At 33.5% G+C, this 23075-nt stretch overlaps 1 protein-coding gene across 4 annotated transcripts in view; it reads right to left on the reverse strand.

Moving 5' to 3' along the window:
- Positions 1–23075, reverse strand: part of ARB2A (ARB2 cotranscriptional regulator A) — a 430105-nt gene that overhangs the window by 305543 nt on the left and 101487 nt on the right. For 2 of the 4 annotated variants that reach the window (XM_079918573.1, XM_079918570.1), the window contains 2 exons: positions 20175–20240; positions 14890–15081 (listed from right to left, as the gene is read on the reverse strand). The exons of 1 other annotated variant lie outside the window; for it this stretch is intronic. In XM_079918573.1, coding sequence (XP_079774699.1) covers positions 14890–15081; positions 20175–20240 — 258 coding nt within the window. The remainder of the gene's footprint in view (positions 1–14889; positions 15082–20174; positions 20241–23075) is intronic. One more of the 4 variants, XM_079918571.1, reaches the window with a different exon arrangement.

Here is a 23075-nt window from a genome sequence, read left to right on the forward strand (position 1 = left end):
GTCACACAAATATTAAATCACAAAGCTAAACCTGGCACTAGGAATGTTTAGCCCCAAAGCCTGTGTTCTTATCCAGTAAAGTGCATTGCCAGGCAATGATAAAACGTACTGAGATGCCCTCAATGAGGTCACAGTTTAGTGGGAAACAAAAGCACACATGTAAAATTTGACAAATAGCATTGTTATTATACTACAAGTTGTTACAGGGTACAGTTCGGTGCATACATTCTAAATAAAGGAATAAGATACTTTGGAAAGCTATAGTATTTAGGAGGCTTAATTGTATCTTGCTTGTACATTAAGAAAGTAATAAATTGAGCTGCATAAGCTCAAGATGAGACAACGATATGGCTTTCCACTAAATGCTTCCTTAAAATAATTTTTTTTTTTTTTTTGGCCATGCCGCACGACTTGCATGGGATCTTAGTTCCCCAACGAGGGACTGCACGTGCCCTCGGCAATGAAAGGGTGTAGTCCTTACCACTGGACAAACAGGGAATTCCCTAAAATAATTCTTAATGTTAATAATTCTTTATGACGAATGTATCTGATATGGAAAAAAGACCTCATATAAGGAGCAATATTAGAGCTAATGAAAAAGTTCTCAGGAATTGAAAACAGAAATTAAGACTGTACAAACAGTTATTTATTACGTGTGTGTGTGTATATATAACTTCTTTTCAAAAGCAATCTTAAATCATACTATCTATGGTATTTATACAGATTTGAGCATCATGAACTATACAATATAACAGGTAACACCATTCATGCCAATTTTCCTCTCCTATAAAATTGTTTCTGTAGTATGTTGAAACAAAATGCTTAGGCAAAATTAATCATCTGAAGAGTAAAAATAAAATTTCTAATAGGCAATCTCTAATAGTTGAAACTCTTCTCTGGCTAAATTAACTAACTCATTTAATTTAGTCTTCATAAAATATAAACGCTACAATTGTTTTTCACTTTTAAGATTAAATTTTAGAATTTTATTACACGAAATAATAAAAAGAGGAGTCTTAAGAAATTACTGGGTCAATATATATATATATATATATATATATATTTTTTTTTTTTTTTTTTTTTTTTTTTTTTTTTTTTGCGGTACGTGGGCCTCTCACTGCTGTGGCCCCTCCTGCCGCGGAGCACAGACTCCCAATGCACAGCCCCAGCGGCCATGGCTCACGGGCCCAGCCGCTCTGCGGCACGCGGGATTCTCCCGGACCGGGGCACGAACCCGCGTCCCCTGCATTGGCAGGCGGACTCCCAAACACTGCACCACCTGGGAAGCCCCTGGGTCAATATTTTTAATTGCTTATATAACATTGACTATTTCAAATTTTCCTTTTTAAAACTGGCTCATGGCTTTAAACTTGTTAATGTATTTTCTGTGTTTCCTACACAACTCGGTTTTTTTCTCTAAAGTGAACGCTGCAAATTGCCTTGGATGGGCAATAATGAAAAAGCAATACCATTTATTAATTTTGTATAAGTTACCTTCCACCCCTGAGATTCCTTGGAGGGGAAGAGCATGTCTGAATTTCACCAAACAGTGCCAAAGGCAGAAAGTGAGAGAAACTAAACAAATGCATCGTGGAGGGAGAGAAAATGCCTGCAGCAGCAAATGACCTACTACATACCTCGTTAAACAGGCTTTGATGTTATAATTTGTTAATTTCTGGAGGAAAAAAGATAATTAACAATAGTTTAAGTTTGTTCTGATAGAAGTATTTAACTTCTATCTGTGTAAGTTTTTGATCACAAACAACACACACTGTTCAAGAGGGCAGTCCACTTCCAAACCATTATAATACTAAGTAAATGTGCAAGAAAAGCTCAATGAAAAGACATTTTCTTACTATCAGAAAATGCAAACTAAGAAGTACATTAAACTTTCCTTAAGAAAGTTTTAAAATATTGTTGGCATTTGTTTCTCCAGATAAATGGTTTTTTTAAATATTTTGAAGACCAATTCATTGTAAGAAAAGGTAATTTTATTCAAATATGCAGCTCATGGTATGAATAAGCAAGTACTCATTTCCCAACAGAATTGACAAGTCTTTCAAATAATGGTTTATTTTTTTTCAAAAAATCAACACAGCAATTTGGAATTTCAACATACACAGATATTTGTATGTATGAAGGCATGTGTGTTTCTGTATATGATGTAATCATGAGTATGGTTCAAAACATACCTATTTTTAATAATAAATAAATTGATCCTTATTAAAGTAAGTTACTATTTAACAACCTATGTTCAAGCTGTACCATAACGAAATACATAAATGCATACGTATGTAGCTTCGTATCTTAAACTTTATCCTTTATTTATTTATTTTTATTTATTTATTTATTTTTTGCGTTATGCGGGCCTCTCACGGTTGTGGCCTCTCCCATTGAAGAGCACAGGCTCCGGACACGCAGGCTCAGCGGCCATGGCTCACGGGCCCAGCCGCTCCGCGGCATGTGGGATCTTCCCGGACCGGGGCACGAACCCGTGTCCCCTGCATTGGCAGGCGGACTCCCAACCACTGCGCCACCAGGGAAGCCCTATCCTTTATTTTTAACTAGATTTCCATTCTCTGTGTAATCATAAAGATAACTTAATAGAATTGTTTTACATAGGCTTAAAGATAACTTAATAGAATTATTTTAAAAGCTTCAGTCACACTATTAAATATGGGAAAACTGAAAACAATAACAAAAGCAACTGTCTTCACTATCAAAAGGAAAAGCAAAGCTGAATTGCTTACTTAACAGTATTTCCCCTAACTTTTTAAATTAGTTTCTTTTGGATACACACTTACATGACTTAACATTATCACTGTATTACTGCACAAATAAAAGGTCAAAGGAGAGCTTCAAACAAACATTAATTTTCTCCAGTGATTATGAGAATATTTCATTCTGTAGTTTTAATAAAATAATAAATTGTGAAATAACTCATTTTCATTCAGAATTTAATTTAATGGCATTGTATGTTCATTATAGCTTAAACTCTAGGTAACAAAAAAATAATCGTTTGAGAAGCAAGAGGGAGGGGATATGGGTATATATGTAGACGTATAGCTGATTCACTTTGTGATAACAGCAGAAACTAACACACCATTGTAAAGCGATTATACTCCAATAAAGATGTTAAAAAAATAGTTTGCTATGCTATATCATTTCTATATGGCATTCATAACCTAAACTGACTTAAATCTTATGCGCATATAAAAATCAAATGTGCATGACCCTGAAACTATATCAGTTTTTTGTTTTGTTTTCTTTTGTTGTTCAGCCACGCTGTGCAGCTTGCAGGATCTCAGTTCCCCGACCAGGGATTGAACCCAGGCCAGGGCAGTGAAAGCCCAGAATCCTCACCACTATGCCACCAGGGAACTCCCACTCCCATATATCAGTTTTTTGGGTTTTTTTTAAATTGTAGAATGTATACCTAACACAATACTATTGGTGCTTTTAATTTTTTATTACTACTACTTCAAGCCTTCTTCCATAGCCTTCAAGCTTCATGAGGTATACTCATCCTTGTATATCCATTTCATAAACAAGGTACAATCTCCTTTTCAATAAGGATTATAAACACAAAGCAACAACATAGGTCCTAAGATTGTTACATCTGATTGCATACTTGACAGTATGGAGTTACTGATTATATTTACATTTGGAGTAAACTGATAAAAGTTTATTTTAAAAGTTTAAATATAGAAGTACATGATTCTAAATATACAAAGTATGCAAAGATACTCCACCTAATTCTTACAACTGCAATTTTTAAGTGGTGATTTGTTTTATGTCCAGGAAAACAAAAAACTATATATCCTATGCTTTAAAAAAAAAAAAAGAGTTAAAATACTAGCCTGTTACTATTCAGAATTACTACTGAAATCCAGCTTAATTTAGGAAGTTATATTACAAATAAAAAGCAGGTAGTTAATAGAGGTGTCTTTTCACATTAAATCTTTAACTCAATTAGGCATTAGTTAGAATTTCTAATATCATATTGAAATAGGCAATTTATCTAGGAATTAATATTTTTAAATATGCCTTTTATTTACATCATGTAAACAGTTGAAAAAAAAATCACCAACAAATAACATCACACATGAAATGCTACTGAACTAGTCCCCTGGAAACTAATAATTTTTTACCCTTAAATTTGCTTAACATTATTTTCTTTAAAATACTTTAGCGATTATTTAAATATAGTACATTCAGTTTAAAGCTTGGTGACTTAGACTAAAAGTGCAAACTATACTTTCACAAATTACCTACGTTTCATAAATTTCCTGCCTCGATTATTCCAAGTAAAAGTTTAGACTATTTCCTACTACTAAAGGGTGACATTTTCCATTTTAGTTCTCAAAATAAAATAACTTAGGGGACAAACTGATAAATACTGGAAGTAATTTTTTTAAATGATGTTCAAGATAAACAAAAGTATAAAGGCTAAAAACCAAAAGAAACCAAAAGTACAGTGAGAAACGCAAAGCTGACCTCTCTTTAATCTTTTCTTGTTAAACCTAGGGTACTCAAGAATTGTCAATTAATTAGTCCATTTTATTGATGACATTTTTCTCTAGGGAAGTTATTTTAGAAGTTTAACCCTGGAGCAAGTCATAGCTTCTCCAGTCTTTGAAAGTGTCCAGAGCATTGATTATAACTGCAGGAGGTGTTACCTTCTACCCCAGAGAATCTCACTCTGCACAATCTTACACACTCTCTCACTCCCAAAATAGCTTTGATTCAGCAATTCAAACTGCTTCCGCTGATATTAAAGGAAGAACCACAGAAAACGGATCAGCAGTTAAAATGAAATAGAAGTGGGGTGGCGGGGGGGGGAATACAGATCATGGATATAGTAGCACAAAGCTCAAGAGTAAAGCAGATTTGAAAAAGACATCAGAGTGACTCAAAAGGGAACAACATGACAGAAATTAAACAAGATTTTTATGTTTGCCTTCTGTGCATTTAAACTCATCTCAGCCTCCACTGAAATTCTTATCATACATAAACCCCAAGGCTTTCAGCATACTGTCAAAACCACACCCTCTCTTTCTCTTTCTAAGTCTCCAGAGTCACTTCTTAGGTAGCCAAGAAAAAAGACAGAAGAATTCAAATATGCATGTAATTGAGAAACAGACCATTTTATAACCAAATTCTGATTATAAACAATATTTTTCATGTAAAAATGTACCTAATTGTTTTAAAATCCAGTATTTTTTCTCTTGCACTTAATGAAAAGGCCTAGGTCTACTTTAAAAGTTTTTTGAAGTCAGGAATAAACACAGGGTAGAGGACCAGAAATAAGACATGAGGGGCCTTGCAATATCTTTCTTGGGATGATGTCAGATTATCAAGGTGCTCTATGCTGTCATAGTTAGCTTTCCACTTGACTATAGAAAAAGCTTAAGTATATGCTTAATTAGTTAATTAGTTCAGTACTAGAGAACAATCTAGATTCAAAGAGCTATCATCACAGAATGGCTTATTCACATCTATCTCAGAAACAGTGACCAAAATTCAAGAAGGTAATTGGATTTTTAAAACCGAACGTCGTTTTTTTCCCCCTCAATTCACTCATGACAGGGCCAGAAGGTAATGATATATCTGCCATGATGCAATGAGCAGACCTGTCTTCTGTCAAGAGTTGAAATCATGAAGGAATAAGCTGTCGTTAACAACCTCTCTCCAAACACTAGAGCTGTCATTTCATTGTTTTCTTTTGCTGGCATGGGGGCTGGTGTGGTGGCCTCATATACCTTGTCAGTTCAGTAATGTGCTAAGCTGTTAACCTTTTCTGGAATTCTTGACTTGAGCAATCTTTTATGAAGACTATAATGTAAGAGCTTATATTTTCTTTGATTCCTTTATGTTTCTCTCAAAGTTTACTTTTAAAATTTGGAATTAGTGCTTTTGGTTTCAACCTATAGTTTAGTAGTCTATATTTCAAATAGAAAAAAAAAAGCATTTACTTTTAAAAGGTTTGAAATGTAAGTTATAGTGATCTAAATTCAGCCAGTCTTTAAGGGGAAAAAAATTAATAATTATTTAAAGTTTCTTGTAGTTTTATAATCAAACAATTAAACTCTTTTAGAAATGGTTAAATGAATAACTATAATAGTATATTCATGAATATTTTCTTTAAAAAATTTTAATAATAAAATAATATCTTTTTAAAATTATAAAAGTAATAATTGCTCAAGGCAAAAAAAAAAAAGAATTGAATAGGAAAATTGAAAATGAATGATAAAAGAAGAAACCTCATGGTTTCTTGCATAGACTTCCAGGAACATCAATGTACATCGATGTATCCATGTAGGTGTATGTATATACATGTAAGTGTACATTTTAACAAATAGTCTCATTCTTATGTTTTCAATGGAAAACTCTTAGACATCATTTCATATGAATGAACACATATACACACATATAACTCATTCTTCTTAATAATTACATAGTCTTCCATGATAAGAATATACCATCATTTAATAAATATTCCCCAAATTGGATATTTAGGTAGTTAGAAGTTTTCACGTTATTACAGACTGCTGTGATTAGCATCCTTGTACATATACTCTGTATACTTTGTTTACTGCTCTAGTGTAAATTCCTACAAATGGAATTTAGGGTCAAACATTAACACATATTTAATTTGGGGAGATATAACCCAAACTGCCATCTTATTGCTTCAATTTACATTCTGACCAATATCTAAACTTGGTATTATCATACAATTTATTGTATGATAATTTACCAATTTATCTGCCAATCTTATATGTTGAAAACTGGCACCTTGTTTTAATAACCATTTCTTTAATTCCCAATACTCTGAATGACTATATTTTAAAGAAGCACAAAAGTCTATGAATCATTTCAACAAAAGTATATCTAAAAGGTCCAAGCAATTATCATGTTTTTGAGGTCTCTGAGAACTTAAACATGCATCCCCTGCGAAACTATATTCTACTTATAAACTGCTACATGGTACTGCTACTGTTAAAAATAAAAACTATGTCCTATATTGATACAGGACTTCTGACTACTATCTACTAACTGTCAATGCCCACTAGAATCCTCTTAAAATTTCCGTGTCACCAACTCTGTCAAATACGTATGTTAAAATAGCAAGATCGGGGCTTCCCTGGTGGTGCAGTGGTTAAAAAATCTGCCTGCCAATGCAGGGGACATGGGTTCGAGACCTGGTCCGGGAAGATCCCACATGACGCAGAGCAACTAAGCCTGTGCACCACAACTACTGAGCCTGTGCTCTAGAGCCCCTGTGCCATAACTACTGAAGCCCACACGTCTAGAGCTCGTGCTCCACAACGAGAAGTCACCGCAATGAGAAGCCTGCGCACTTCAACTAAGAGTAGCCCCCTCTCACTGCAACTAGAGAAAGCCCACGCACAGCAACGAAGATGCAACAGAGACAAAAATAAATAAATAAAACAAATAAATTTAAAAAAAGAAATAGCAAGATCGTGCAGTACTTAGTTGGAAGACTAGGAACTGAAGGCAGTAGTTAGGAGGTGTTACCAAAAATTTATTACTCAAATCACTGGGAAAAATCATATCCTATTTTAGATAACCATCTATAATGGCTCCATGTACATCTGTGGAAAAAAATCCTAAAACTGTAATCAATCAGCTTAACAAATGTGTCTGTCAAAATGGGGGGAGGGAACCCAAAATGGAGTAAGAAAGGAGAAATCAAAAAGTCAACAGCCAGAATAGAAAAGCTAAGTTACTGCTTATTAAAAGGGAAGCAAATGATTTAAAAACTAAAAAGCTCTAAATCAGCTTTCAAAGTATGTGGTTCATATCAGTCAAGCAACAGTTTATGTAGTCTTCAATTTAGTCATCTTATAATCATAGTGATTTCTAAAAGAAAATCCTAAAATATTCTACTTTGACGAATATTGCTACGTAAGGACGTCATCTCCTGAGGTTTACAAAGCATTTTGTTATATAGAAAATTACTTTAATGTTATTTGTTTTAAAAAGATATGAGTTGCAGACTTCCCTGGTGGTGCAGTGGTTGAGAATCCGCCTGCCAATGCGGGGGACACAGGTTTGAGCCCTAGTCCGGGAAGATCCCACATGCCGCGGAGCAACTAAGCCTGTGTACCACAACTACTGAGCCTGCGCTCTAGAGCCTGCAGACCACAACTACCGAGCCCTCGTGCCACAACTACTGAAGCCTGCGCACCTAGAGTCTATGCTCCACAACAAGAGAAGCCACCGCAATGAGAAGCACGTGCACCGCAACGAAGAGTATCTCCCGCTCGCCGCAACCAGAGGAAGCCCACGCGCAGCAACGAAGATCCAATGCAGCCAAAAATTAAAAAAAAAAAAAAAAAAAAGATATGAGTTGTAAAGGGACTACCTATCATTGGAATAACCACATAAAAAATGTAATTAAAATGCTATACTGAATTCTTTTGATTATCTCTACTCCTTCCACAAATCACACTAAAACATTAGTTTTAAAAAATATGGATGGTTTACTTTTCACTGTACACTTTCATATATTATTTGATTCTTGAACCATGTGACTATATTGCCATTTAAAAATTAAATAAAAATATATTTTATAGTAGGGGTGGTATTAACCCATCAGGACGAAACTAATGGGAAGACAGTAAGCTGATGGAATTTGTTTGGTATTACAGAGGAAATTCTAACTTAAGCCTCTGGAGATAAATAATAACTAGAAGCAAGCCAACCCACCCACAGAATTTCAGAGAAACTCAAAATTCGGGGTGCCAGTTTTCTTGGAAAGTAGAGGTAGGGCTTGAGTCTAAAAACAGAGGCAGTAGTTGTAAGTTCACATAAGATGCAGTTACCCATCCCCCCGAAGCCAAACAAACCAAAAAACCAAAACCTGAAAACCAAAACACGGGTCAAAATCTCACATTGCACAGCCAACCCTGTCAGAGATCAGTGGTTTCTCCATTAGAGAAATTTATCCAGAGAAGGACTAGAAGGACATCAGATCAGGAAAGGGGAAGAGAGAGACACAGAGCTCAAATCAGGTGTACTGTGCAGAAGTCTGCAAAATGAATAAAGAGAGAGCTCCATAACAAAATATGATGAAAGAACTTTAAAAATTCTACAGGGCTAAAAGAAAAAGTAGGTAACCTCCCAGAAACTAGAGCAAAAATAGATGGAAAATAAGAGAGAAAGTATAGTCAATTAGATAAGACAATTAGAGGCTCAGTCCAGAACTCCAAAACCAAATGAAAATTCCAGAAAAAGAGATTAAAATTATCAAAAAACAACACAACAAAATATTCTCAGAATTGAGAATCATGAATGTGCAGTACAGAATGAAAGGAATCACCACATCCCCAACACAATGAATCAAAAAACCCACACCAAGAAACCTTCTCAAAAGCAGTATGATTCAATTTCTTAAAACCAGGGAGAAGGAAAAGCAGCTTCCGTGGAGGGAAACAAAAGGATTCAAGATCAGAATGGTACTGGACTTCTCAATTAAAACACTGCAAGTAAAACAACAATGAAACAAAACCTTCAAATTTCAGAATGAAAATGATATTCAGATTGGAATTCTATGACTAGATGAATTATGAAAATAAAGTGAGCAAGTAAAATAAAGGTATTTTTCATAAATACTAGGTTTCAAAAATTGATCTCGTATTCCCTCTTTGATGATTCCAACAAAATGAGAGCATATATCCAAAAAGCTACCGTCATTAGATCAAGGAAACAGGAGGTCAAACACCAGAGAGAATCTAAGTGGAGTCCCGGGAAGAGAGACAGGGAGGCAGGCTTAGAAAGTGACCAGTCAAGATTGGGACAGAAGTCCACAGAGTTCCAAAAGAGAGCTCTCCAGAAGAACATGAAACCATAAGATTATCTGATAAATTTAACCATGTAAAAAATTAGAAAGGCCAATCAGAATTAACAACTATTACAAAGAAAACAGAAAACAGTTAGGAAATTATTAATTCTATGAAAATAAACTTGTAGCAGAAATGAGTAGCAACCACAGTACCTACTTGGTTCAGTCATAAGCAATATTAAAGTAGTAGTAATACTGTAAAGCTTGATTGCTGAATTAATCCAAAAACTGTGGGAATGGGAAAGAGATTCTTATGTGCCATAAAAGAAAGTGACTGATAAATCAAGAGACAGCACTATAATTAAAAAATGTTGATATAGAGAATATAATTAAAACCAAAAAGTATTGAGAGTTATTACATCTAGGGAACAGAACTAACAGCTGAGGAAGGATTAGGAAAGGATAACCTTTATTTTGATGTATGTCATTTGTTTTTACTTGATTTTTAAGATTATATGCTTGTATCCTCTGATGTTCTACAGTTTTATTTTAATAAGTTTTAAGTGTAGATTTATCTGTCTTGCTCAAGATACGCCATGCTTCTTCTACAAAGATTTGTGTCTATATTCTCATAAACACTCTACCACTAATATATTGCTTTTTCTCCCATTCTTTTCTATTGCTTTTCTGAAACATCTATTAGAGGATTATTAGATCTTATTCTATTCTCCATGACTTTTTATCTATTATAATTTTTTTCTCAGGTTTTCTCTGCTATATTCTATATACTGTATTCCCCAATTCTAACTTTTAATTTACTAACTCTCTTCAACGGTGCCTGATAGTTTTGCTTGACTTGACTTTTCTTTGTAATGAATCATTTCCTCAAATAATTTTTAGTTTCTGACTACAAATTCTTCTTCATTAGGGATTTACCCTGAATTGTAAAGTATTGCTGTTGGCACTTTTATGTTTGTTTCCACTTGGTAACCCAGAAGTTTCATCAGTCCAAAGTCCATTTTTACATGAATTTACAGTGCTTGAGATTCCCACACTAAATAAGTTGTCTCAATTCAAACTGCAAATCTAAATCCACCTTTGGGTTAGGATCTGTGGCTTCTATATCTCAGGGGAGGCTGTTTATTTACCCCACCTGGCACCTCTGGCAAACTGACTTTTGCACCTCTAAAAACTAAAAAGGCAGAAGCTTCCAGGGTCTTAGTTTTAGATCCTGCCTCTCAGGCTCAAAGCTGTGCTGTGGACCCCTTGGGGCCTAGGTCTTATACCTCATCAAATATCACCTTCGGGCTGCCACACCCTCCAGGGATTTACCACTGGGGTTTTAAGTTCTTTCTTGTAGTCAGGAATTTAAAGATTCTTTTTCTATCTTTTGAACATAACTAGGTCTTTAATATTTTTGTTATTGCTATGTTTTATTCCATTATTTTTATGGGTGTTTAGTGGGAGGGACAAGTGACTGTTAATTAACTCAGTCCACCATGTTATAGAACCCAAATTGTATACATTACATTGATAAAAATAGCATTAATTTAAAAAACTTAGATATAACAGTATGAAAATTATATGCAAAGTAAGTAATTACGGAAATAGTAGAGTCTTCTGAATAATCCAACTATGAGAAATTAGAAAACAATGTAGGCTTAGTCAAGTTATCAGAATTCTCAAAAACTTATTAAAATTAAAAAAATTTAAGTCACATTGGATATGAATCACTTGTACTTTGAGAGTACTCTTTATAATTTAAACTTTTACTTCACTGATTTTATTATAAAACATTTTCTAGAACTTCTCATCCTCTGTCACACTAAATATAATTGCCATCAAGTCCCACCTTATGCATTACACCTAAAGCCTGAAAAGTATATATAAATTCTCAACCAATCCAAAAAGTATTACCTACGCCAGTGGTTCTCTTGTGGTGCCCAACGAGCAGCACTGGCATCACCTGAGATATTCTCAGATATGTAAATTCTCAGGCCCCAACCAGACCTTCTGAATTAAAACCTGGGATCTGAACAGGGCAATCTGTTTCAAGAAGCCCTCCACGTGATTCTGATGCATGGTAAAAATTTGACTTCATGGACCAGGGGCTTCCAAACTGCTCCCCATGAAACTTTTCGACAGTATATACATCTCAATCAGTCAAAGCCTGGATAGGGAGAGATCGGTGACATGTCTACGGTGCGAAATTTAAGGAGGCACTCACTCTCACGGTCCTACAAGGACTGCACATCATGAGAGTGACTGACCCCTTAAATTTTGTACCCCTGTACCACCCCTGCAATTAGTAATGAAATGAACTGTCACCTATTTTCCTTGCCCTTTTTATAGAGATCAACTAAAATGCCTGAAAAGATCAGAGAAGAAATAAGTATGAGAAAATCTCAAACTGCACAATCAGACACTGAATAATTAGTACTTGGCTATATGATATACTGTTTCTTACTCCAATTAATATATTATGCAATTAAGATTGTTAAGCACTGAAAATATTAGCTATGCCTCCTGAGAAGCACTGTGGGCATTTATCTGATATGTACTATTTCTCCAACAAGAAATCTTAATACATTTTTAATAATAAAGTTCTTAAGTATCTAAACTGCAGGGATTATAGTATCTGTAGTTTTTAAACTGTCATCTATGGAGCCCCAGGGTCAGGGAATAAATCTCAGGTGCTGTTGTGAGAATGGTTCCAATCTTCACTTCAGCTTCAACCAAAGTGGCTCCACAGATTCAAACACAAGTTTTGTTTTTTTTACAAAACAGTCCAGTAGAGGCAGGGTTCTAGTGTTGGAAAAAAGTTTTAACCTTACCATGATATGACTCCTATTTTAGGACCTTTTATCTTATACTAAAAATCTGCAAGGAATATAGCATAAATATTATTAACAACACTGAGTAGAGATAATCTTGTCTGGCCTGAAAAATATCAGAATTTACTGCAGTTGTGATATGAAAATGGACAGACCATGGAAAACAGAGTAGTGGCTCCCAGCCCTTTGTAAACTATGGAAACATTTCTTTAAATACAATTTTAGAAAAAAGTCCAGAAAATAAAAACATGTAGGAGTAATCTGATTAAAAAGAATGAGACAACTTCTTTTTCCTTGTTAGTCTTCCTCTTTCTGCTTCCTAAAATACCATCCTTTCCCCCACCTGTCTCCGCACCCTCCAGCCACACACAAACACAGAGCAACCCTTGAAGAATTACCAGAGAAACACCATGAAAAAGGAAAACCAAAGTAATAAAATCACTTTATCTGAATTAAAAAGAGATATCCATTTTTAAATGTTCACCATGTAGAAAGTTACCAGAATAAAGTTCATAAAATTGAGAATAAAGTATATAAACTAAACTTTTCAAAGTACACAACATACACTAAATACTAAGGAACTTAGAAATCAGCTGCTTTATTTCAAGGAACCCTGAGCTGCTCTGACTGAGAAAAGCACAAAAATGGCAAGGCAATGAAATGCTGTTATCCCCCACTATTCCTACTTAAAAGGACAAAATGACTGACTATTCTAAAGTTACTGATAAACCTCCTCCCTCTTGTTTAGGATCTCAACAGATAGTTTGTTCAAAGGTATTTGGGATGGCTTTCCCTATACTCTATACTCTATAGCCCTATACTCCCCTATACTTCAAAAAACCCTGTACAACAATAAAATATTCTAGAATGGGAAAGGCTTAGTTGATCTAGTAGCACAGACAATATAATTTACATAAAGTATCTCACCAAGCACGTGTTTGTACAAACATCTGATTTTCTTTACTAAATTGTATGTTCAAATATTCACCAAATTGTGATCACATTTCACATGTAAAGTTCTTAAAATACATCAACAGCATCTGTTCTAACCACTAACTAATGTGCCAGAGAGTAAGTTCATTTCACTATTCATAACCTGAAATATGAAACAGTTTAAATAAATTTATTTTAGTTACTTAAATTCTACCAAAAAACACACTATCGAAGTTTGCAACGAATCAAAAGTAATGTCTTTGTGTTCTTTGCACATCCATGAAGACTGAAAAAAAAAAATACACAATTCACCTATGAAATTCTACTTGCAGCATTTTAAGGGCCTCAAAATCTATTAACAAAATATTCTTTAGGAGCTGGGCTGAGCTTTACGCTTATCATTTCAGAGTTAAAGTAGGAAACATATCTTTGACCTTTGCAATCATAAGTGTATCAAGTAATATCTTTCCACTTTTAATTACAAAAATGTAATAATGTAGCTCTTATAAAGCATACGTGATAACTTTCCGTTATTATATTAACCTTTTATAAGTAAAGATGTCACTTTACCTTTATTTTTCTGAAGAAAATCTCTGCTTATATGTGAAAGAAAACCAACTTTGCAAAATTTAACTATTCATTGCAGAACTTAAGAATAAGACAGTAAAACAAGTCGCCAAATATTAAGATGTAACAAAGCTAGGTCAGAAAAAGAAATTTCACCACTACAGGAAAGAAAACCTTGAACACAATTTTAAAACACCAATTTCTAAAAAGTTGAAATTCAAGTAAGAAGAAAGTAATTCAGTAAATACTGCAATTTACCGTTTTGTATGTCTTTGTCTTATTCATAAAGCATTACATTTGTGGGCTCTAAAGAGTCGTTTTTTAAGAATAAGATATTAATTTAAAGGTAGCAGAATTCCTTTAGTCTCTAACTTCACTAAATCACGTAGGCAGAGATTTACAAAAGCAGTCATGATTTTTTTCAGAAGTATTTTCAATAATATTGATAAGTATTTGATAATTTAACTGATATTTCATGTAATAAGAAACGAAAAAATTTAGAACTGAAAATACTCATTTCAAAGATTTTATCTAAATGTTCGTATACTTAAGATGCATTTTTGCTCTTATTGTAAAGGCAAAATAATACAGAATAATCTTTCACTACAAATAAAATAAATAAGAACAATTTAAAGATAAGACTATGTTTAGGAAAGACTTTTTAAAAGACATGATAAAATAATTTATAACACATACTAAAACAGAGCTATAAAATGCCAAAAAAAAAATAAAGGAAATTGCACTTACATCCATAGCTCTCTTAATAAAAGGTATCTGTGTGCCACTGTCCAGATCTTCATTTATAATAAGCCTTCTAGCCCACTGACCTGCCCTCACAACACCACTACCATGAATTAAAACCATCAGTTTCTGTGGATTTGTCAAAGCATCCTCACTCATAAAGATAAAACTCTTTGGTTCACTCTCAGAGGCATCTACCTGTAATTAAAAAAAATTAAATAATAAATAAATGTTTTCTGATCAGGTTTAGACACAAATGAGAAAACAACTAATGGTTACTATAAATTATAGAATGACTATTACAGAATTATAGAAGTAAAAAAACTTTAAAATAAAATTTTCATTAGAGATTGATAATTATATATAAGGTAGAGGAGCAAAAAAAGACATGATAGTAATTTAAACATATAAAAATATGAAAAAAGAATACTGGAAATATGTCTTTCTCCATTATTATTGTATATTTAATATTATATTATCATTATAAATAAGAATAACTAATTTTTAAGTGCTTCCTATGGTCTAGATACTATGCTAAATGTTTAAAAAATATTATTTCTGTTAAGGTCGCACTATTATTATATTCATTTATAGATGAAGAAGTTGAGGCCTAGAGAGTTTAAATAACTCGCCCAAGGTCACAGCTATTAAGCCTATAAGTTATAATAGAAATATGCTGCACCTAAAATAAAAAACAGAAAAACCCAGCTGGAGAATACACATATTGGAAAACCATATATTAGCAAGGAAAACTACTAAGCTTTTAACAACAGTAGGAGGGGGAACTATTTAAAAATTCAAACACCAACTGTTCTGTGTAAATGGACTTAGAAATTTCATTCAGAGTATGAACACAGGATTATATAACAATTATCTTATGAAGGAATATTATTTGTATACTTTGATAACCTTATTTTATGTACTAGCTATTTATGGTATGAAAAGTGAATATTCTTAGTCATTTTGATTACACTTAATAGTTAGGCTTATACTAGATGATGTATGATTTAGAATTGAAAGATTCAAAAGACTTTTAGAAAGGGATAACTTCCCAACCTCTTATTACATATGCCATGGCATGCACTGAGCGGTATTCCACATCAGCAGTGGCAAGTAACTAGGAATGGCAGCCTTTGTGCAACCAGGTCAGAGCCAAGTTAAAATCTTGACAGCTGGTAATAAACACCTCCTCAAATAGAGAAAGTCAATCCACATGCTGGGTAATGCAATAGCACTTCACTTCATCAACAATATAGATTAATAAAATTACCAAAATAAGAAAGAAAAAAACTCAATACCAAAAAATGCCTTGGATTCCAAATGTTCCCAGTCACTACTCCTGGGACACACAAAAAAAATTAAATTTCTCTGTTTCTAAAACAATCAGATTGGTGTCAGTAATGGATGCTTAGCCAGTTGTTTAAACAGGGCACAAAAGGTAATTATTTCAGCAAGAAGAGCACGGCCACAGGGCTCAAGAAAAAAATACCACCTTCTCAGTGAAGCCTTCTCTGACCACCCCATTTAAACACTTCCCCAAGAATTCCCTAGTCCCATTCTGTTTTATGTTCCTCCATAGCACATAACACAATCTAATATGCTTTTAATAATATTCTATTATTTACCATCTGCTCCCTCCACTAGAATGTAAGTCCAGGAAGGCATAGACCTTTGTTTGTCTCCAGCTACATTCCCAATGCCTAGAAGAAAGGCTGGCACATTGTAGGCACTCATTTATATAAGAATGAATGAACTTTTGGAATAAAGAATCTTATCAAGCATCACTAGTGAATTCCTTTAGATAAAAGGCATTTAACTAAATAATGCATCCTCTTAACTGCTTACAATACTTGCCTGGTTCAGAAAGCACAAATGGAAGATTAAATGAATGCATGACTACAAAGAATTTTAAAAGAACTATACAATGCTTAGAATTAAAATGGCATATCTGTATCTTTATTAGTAGAAATTAAATATGCAGTAAGAGAAGTATGAAGTATAACACTACCACATTAGCTTCACTTGTATGTGACGTCTAGAATAAACAAATTACTATGATGACAATGGATATGACTGAAGTCACAGAGGAAGAAAAGTGGATGGGAGACAGACGAAAGCCAACTCTGAGAAAAAAAACTCCCTTTTACCTAGGATTATATGAAAGCAGATGAATCATTCAGTTAAAATGGCTTAAAAAAAGAAAATGGTGATAAGAACAAAAGAAAAAATTAAAAAGCAAAGCTGTCAGTGAAAAATAAAAAAGAGGCTACAGAGGTTTCCAGTCATTCATTTACCAAAAAGTATGTCTAAATATGCACAAATAAAGGAGCCTCTTAAAGTCAGTGAGGCCTTAATGGATCCTGGAATGTATGAAAATGGACATCTGTTTATCTTAATGAAAAAACCCCGAGCTATAGACTTTCCAGCAGGTGCTGATCACTGTTTCTTTTTTCCATCATACTAAGTCCCCTGTTACCAAGCACCTGAGTCAATTTTTTAAGCAATGGAATGTTGGCACTTTAAATTCCACAGTAATCACTTTAAAACTGGAAAAGTACTTATTTTCTGAAGATAAACATGTGTTTTTTTATATCATACCACTGTTCAAGAATTTTTTAAGGGGCTACAAGTCAAGGTAGCCATGAACAAATGAATAAATGTTTTACTTGAACATCCAGATATGCTGACTTTGAAAATATCAGAATGTCAGAGTATTTAAGGAAAAAAAATAAAAATGAACAATGTAATGGTATTAATGATTAAGGAATAAGAACAGTATTTAAGCTGGTCATTGACATATTCATCTCAATATAAGGCAGAACTGTGAGTCTGCAGCTGGTGGCTATAATTTACTCTGTGTAAAATTAGTGCTAATTTAAAATAGAAAAATATCTATATGAATAAAGTAATTTTTCCTTCATTAACTTAAGTTTTGAAATGGTTGTTCCAAGGCCATTTATCTTCAAACAATGGTAATTTACTAAGATGAGCTTTCATTAAGGAATACACATAAAGGTCATTCCAGTGTACCACCTCAGGTTAGAGACAAATCAACCTCAAAGGCCAATTGGTCAGTGAGACTGCACCAAACAATTTTTAGCAATTAACAATTCACTTTGGGATACTTATGAAAATCACTAATTTTGATATTTATTTAAATATGATTGAATAAATTGAATGCAAATCTGTAGTCAAGCTAAATTCACGTATCCAGTATTCTACACAAGTGTGAGATACTAAAATGGAGAATATTTTGTACCTATTTCTGTGAGGTGGAAAGTAAACATGAGACATGATCATGATCTGTCAAATCATGGATTTCCACGAAGTGCTGTCATTTAAAAAAAAAAAGTTTTTCTTTCCTTGTTAAATATTTCAACTGTAACAATAAAACTTAGTTTATCATCAGGAAAAAAAAGTTTGGTGGTATTCCTGTAGTAAAAAAAAATGACTTTGAACAACAACCAAAAAAACCTACTCTCACTGCTAGCTTTGGGATTTAAGAGAACTCAGGAGAAAACTAATACTTAGGGAAGAAAAATTCACAACTATATAAAATATGTGATGATAATCTAAGGAGAGATAAACTTCCTAAAATAAAAATTTTCTTGTTTCTTTAATGTTTATAAAATTAGGGAATCTTTACTAACCAAAAATGGACATGAAGGTTGTTATAGGTCTCATATAATGTAAAGCTCCCTCTGTGTAACTTTATAGTCTACATTTAAAAAAGAGGAAAATAATTGAAGTCCTTCTAAATCTAATCTCAGGCTTTCTATAAAGAAAATTAATGAAAGGCAATCATATAACATGAGAGATATGGCCAATTATCTTGTAATTTGTTCTAGAAATCTAGGGAATTAAAGTGAGTTTAAAGGTTCCATGGAACTAGAAGTATTACAGAGTTAAAGGACTCAATATTAATTGTGCTGTAACAATGAATTAACCTAAGGCTTTTTAAATATCATTCTTCAGAAACTTCGAAAGAAACAGAATTAACAAGAAAAGAAGACTGGACAAAGTGACAAAATTCTACCTTAACTTTCCAGAAGACAAAATTCAATATATAGTTTTAATAGAGTAAGACACTAGACCTAAAGTCAAAACTAAAAGAGATTTGAATCCAAAAAAGACTTTTATATTCACTCCCCAAAAGATACTAAAATCTTGGTCTTCACATAATTCAAAAGGAAGGAAAGGTTTCAAAAAAACAAGGGTTGGCTTAGTCATTACGTGGAATAACATTGAATATTTTATTCACTGCTATGCCACTAGCACTTGGAACAGTATCTGGTACCCTAAAATAAATATTTGTTGAATGAATGAATAAATGATTAACAATGTGACCTAGTACTTGAGATTGCCTATAGAAAATTAAATATAAAATAGATTTCTTTTTAAAAAAAATCAACCTATGGAATTAATTTGGGAGGATGGATAGCATTAAAAAATCCTCAAACCCTCCAATTCATAGTAGAATAACACCGCCCAAAGAACTTTAAAATTTCATGCAAAATTTCATGTAAACAAAATTATCAATATTCAAAGTTTTGTGCCTTAAATAAATTACTTTCATGAAGTCTTGGAGATTCATATAGATTGTAAAATCAGAGAGTTGTCAGGGACCTTAAAGATCATCTAGTCTACCATCATTACACACATAAGGTTACTATTTCTTCATTTAAACACTTAATATTTCATGTTTTCCATTAAAAACAAAAAAGTTCTTTTGAGAAGCTGAATCACAGAACAAATTTCAAACTTTTTCACTCTGAAATGGCAAAATGTGCAAAACTTCAAAAAAGTGTTCTACCAAAAAAGAGATGAGTAGTGTTATGAAACATGAAGCACCAGGAGTGAATCTGGGGATGTGCAGAGGAAATAACAGAGAAATAAAACATATAATTTAAAAAAAATCAAGAAATAATTAAAGCGATGGTGAATGTCTAACACAAGAAAAGGAACACTGGTTTACTTCAAATAAATACGTAAAAATAAATTATAGCAATGAAATGAGAAAAGGTAGAGGAAAGGGTAGTCCTTTTGTGTCATCATTTTCAAAAAAGACTGGAAAGCAGTTTTTCTTTACACTGAAGAATATTACTTTTTAAGAACTATTGTGCACAATGAGATGAGATATAATGACAGGAATTTAATATTATCTTTATCAATATCAAAACACTAGGATCTTAACATTTAAACTTATCACAGTTAACCTAAAACAAAAGTTTTCTTCTGAATTGAAAACTATTTTATTTGGAACTATAAATATTTTTAAAAATTGGACTTACTGGAATAGATATTTTTTTCAAATTACAGTCCTTTTCCAGGAGCTCATATACATACTTCGTGATGATCTAAGTAGGAAAGAAATAACATATTAAGATGCAATGTTGTCCATTATCAAAATTCACATAAATTATTAAAATTTATTGCTCTGAATATCTATCTTGGAATATTTTCATACTAAATTAAGAGGCTCTTGGGCTTCCCTGGTGGCACAGTGGTTGAGAGTCTGCCTGCTAATGCAGGGGACACGGGTTCGAGCCCTGGTCTGGGAAGATCCCACATGCCGCGGAGCAACTGGGCCCGTGAGCCACAACTACTGAGCCTGCGTGTCTGGAGCCTGTGCTCTGCAACAAGAGAGGCCCCAATAGTGAGAGGCCGGCGCACCGCGATGAAGAGTGGCCCCCACTTGCCACAACCAGAGAAAGCCCTCACACAGAAACAAAGACCCAATACAGCCCAAAATAAATAAATAAATAAATAAATTTTAAAATAAATTTAAAAAAATTTAAATTAAGAGGCTCTTTACTGGTTTACTTCCTGCTGCTGTGTACTGAATAACTATGGACCTTAATACTAAGGATTCGAAATAGTTAATATAAACACAAAAATACACAAAAAATACACAAAAATACACAAATAGAAAAGGAAAACTGATCCAGCAAAGCCAGGTACCAGTTAGTACTACCGGTTTTATTAGGCAGAAACATGGCTCCCCAAAGATGTCTACATCCTAACTCCTGTTAACCTGTTAATATGTTATGTTACATGGTAAAAGGGACTTTGCAGATATGATTAAGGTTAAGAACCCAAGATGGGGATATTACCCTGGATTATCTGAGTGGGCCCAACTTAACCATATGAATACTTATAAGTAAAACATTACAGGACAGTATGTCAGAAGATGCAAAGTGAGAAGGCCTCGACAGGCCATTGCTGGTTTTGAAGATGGAGGAAGCAGACAACGAGCCAGGAAATGTGGTGGCCTTTAAAAGATGGCATAATCCTCAGTTTATAGCCAGTAAGAAAACAAGACCTAGGTGCTATACTTGCAAGGAACTGAATTCTGCCAACAACTCAAAGAACCAGTAAATGGATTCTCCCCTAAAGACTCCAGAAAGGAACAGCCTGTCCAACACCTTGATTTTAGTCTGGTGGCACTCATACTGAACTTCTGACCTCAAGAATTGTAGGATAATATATTTGTGTTGTTTTAAGCCACTAAATTTACGGTAATTTGTTACAGCAGCAACAGAAAACTAATACACTATTTCTATTAAAGAAAGCAAAGCAAGTGAAGAAAGAGATGTCTGGAGTAAAAGTGATGATTTAATAGGCCTTAATGGTCATTTTAAGAAGTGTTTCAAAAATATCTTTAATCATCTATGCACAGTATCTCAGAGAATAATTTTAGCAGCAACATAATTAAAAGTCAAATCTTAATATGAAACAAGATCAGATGTTTTTTTTTTAGAAAAATTAAGATCACTTTGGTGCTGTCTTCTGTCATCTGAAATAAGATTCTCTATCTTGCTTTCTCTAAGAAGTCCAAAATCCCTCCTTCTCTGTATACATATTCATTCATTTTAGAAACAGTATATTAGATGTATGCTAGAACAGCTTTATATTGTCTGGTAATAGTAATTTCAAAAGCTACAACACTAAACTAGAACTAGGTGATAATCTACTAGTTATTAATTGAATAGTATTCCTATATTTTATGTAGAATTTTAAATTATGTTCATTATACCTTCACCAGAAAGTAGCAGTACTATAAACCTGAGAGAGTAAATATATGTATGAGTCTAAAAATATACATGAAGTTATAAATGGGTTACCACTTCAAGAGAAATGGTTTAACTAAATGAGATTAGCTAAAATGAGTGGGTTATCATTTCTAAAAATTTCCTTCTATGAAATCATAAAATATCCTTACATTTAAAGAAACAATAAAACCAATCAAACTTAAACTCAAATGAATTCTACCACCATGCAAAATACTTACAAGACATAATTTGAGAATGAAAAATTATTTTGTCACGTTATACCTTATATCAATATGAAATACATATTGCAGTTAATTCTCAATTTCATACTGCAATATAATACAAAACAATTCAAACACTGCTTACATTTGACTTTGAAAAAACATTACAGAGCAAGTATCTGTTCTAATAAAGCCATACATCGAATAGAGTTGGAAAGACACTACCTAACTTGCCCAATTTCCCTTGCTCTCAAAGTCCTGACTGCAGAAGAAAAGCAACCATAAACTAAACCATCTAACTTGTAGGCAGTTTTCTCTGCTGGAATGTTCTCCTCCACCCTAGTCATCCTCCAAGAGATAGATCACATGTCAGCTGCTTTAGGTGACTTTTTCCTCCTCATCCCAACCCTCCAAGGTAAGACAAAATATCCCACCTCTGTGCTTCTCTGCACATGCCTGAAGCATATGAGTTTGATATTATTCACCTGTCTTGTTACCTGACTAGCCTGAGAACACTAAAATTTAGGTATCCTACCTCTACATTTCTGTGTATCCATACAGGATACTGTCTGGTGCATTGAAGGTACTTTAAAACAGTATACAAATTCTCTTCACTGTTCATTCTGTCTATGTCCTTTGAGGGAGAAAAGTATTTCAGATTTTTAAAAAATCTTTCTAACTGCTGAATTGAGGCTTAGAAAGAAAGCATCAAGGATTCATAGCCTTACAGCTTGAGGAGGACTGCAGTCTGCATTTAGAAAAGTCAATAAATGAAAAGATAATTTTGAAAAAAATAGATGAAAAAAAGTATCTCGCCCAAATGTAATCTATGTTCAAATATTCACTAGAAACATTGTTTCCAGTGAAGTTCCTACATGAAAAGAAAAGGCTTAAGAGACTAATAAGACTGAGTGAAAGT

The sequence above is a fragment of the Stenella coeruleoalba genome (assembly GCF_951394435.1).
Source record: "Stenella coeruleoalba genome assembly, chromosome: 3".
NCBI lineage: Eukaryota > Metazoa > Chordata > Mammalia > Artiodactyla > Delphinidae > Stenella > Stenella coeruleoalba.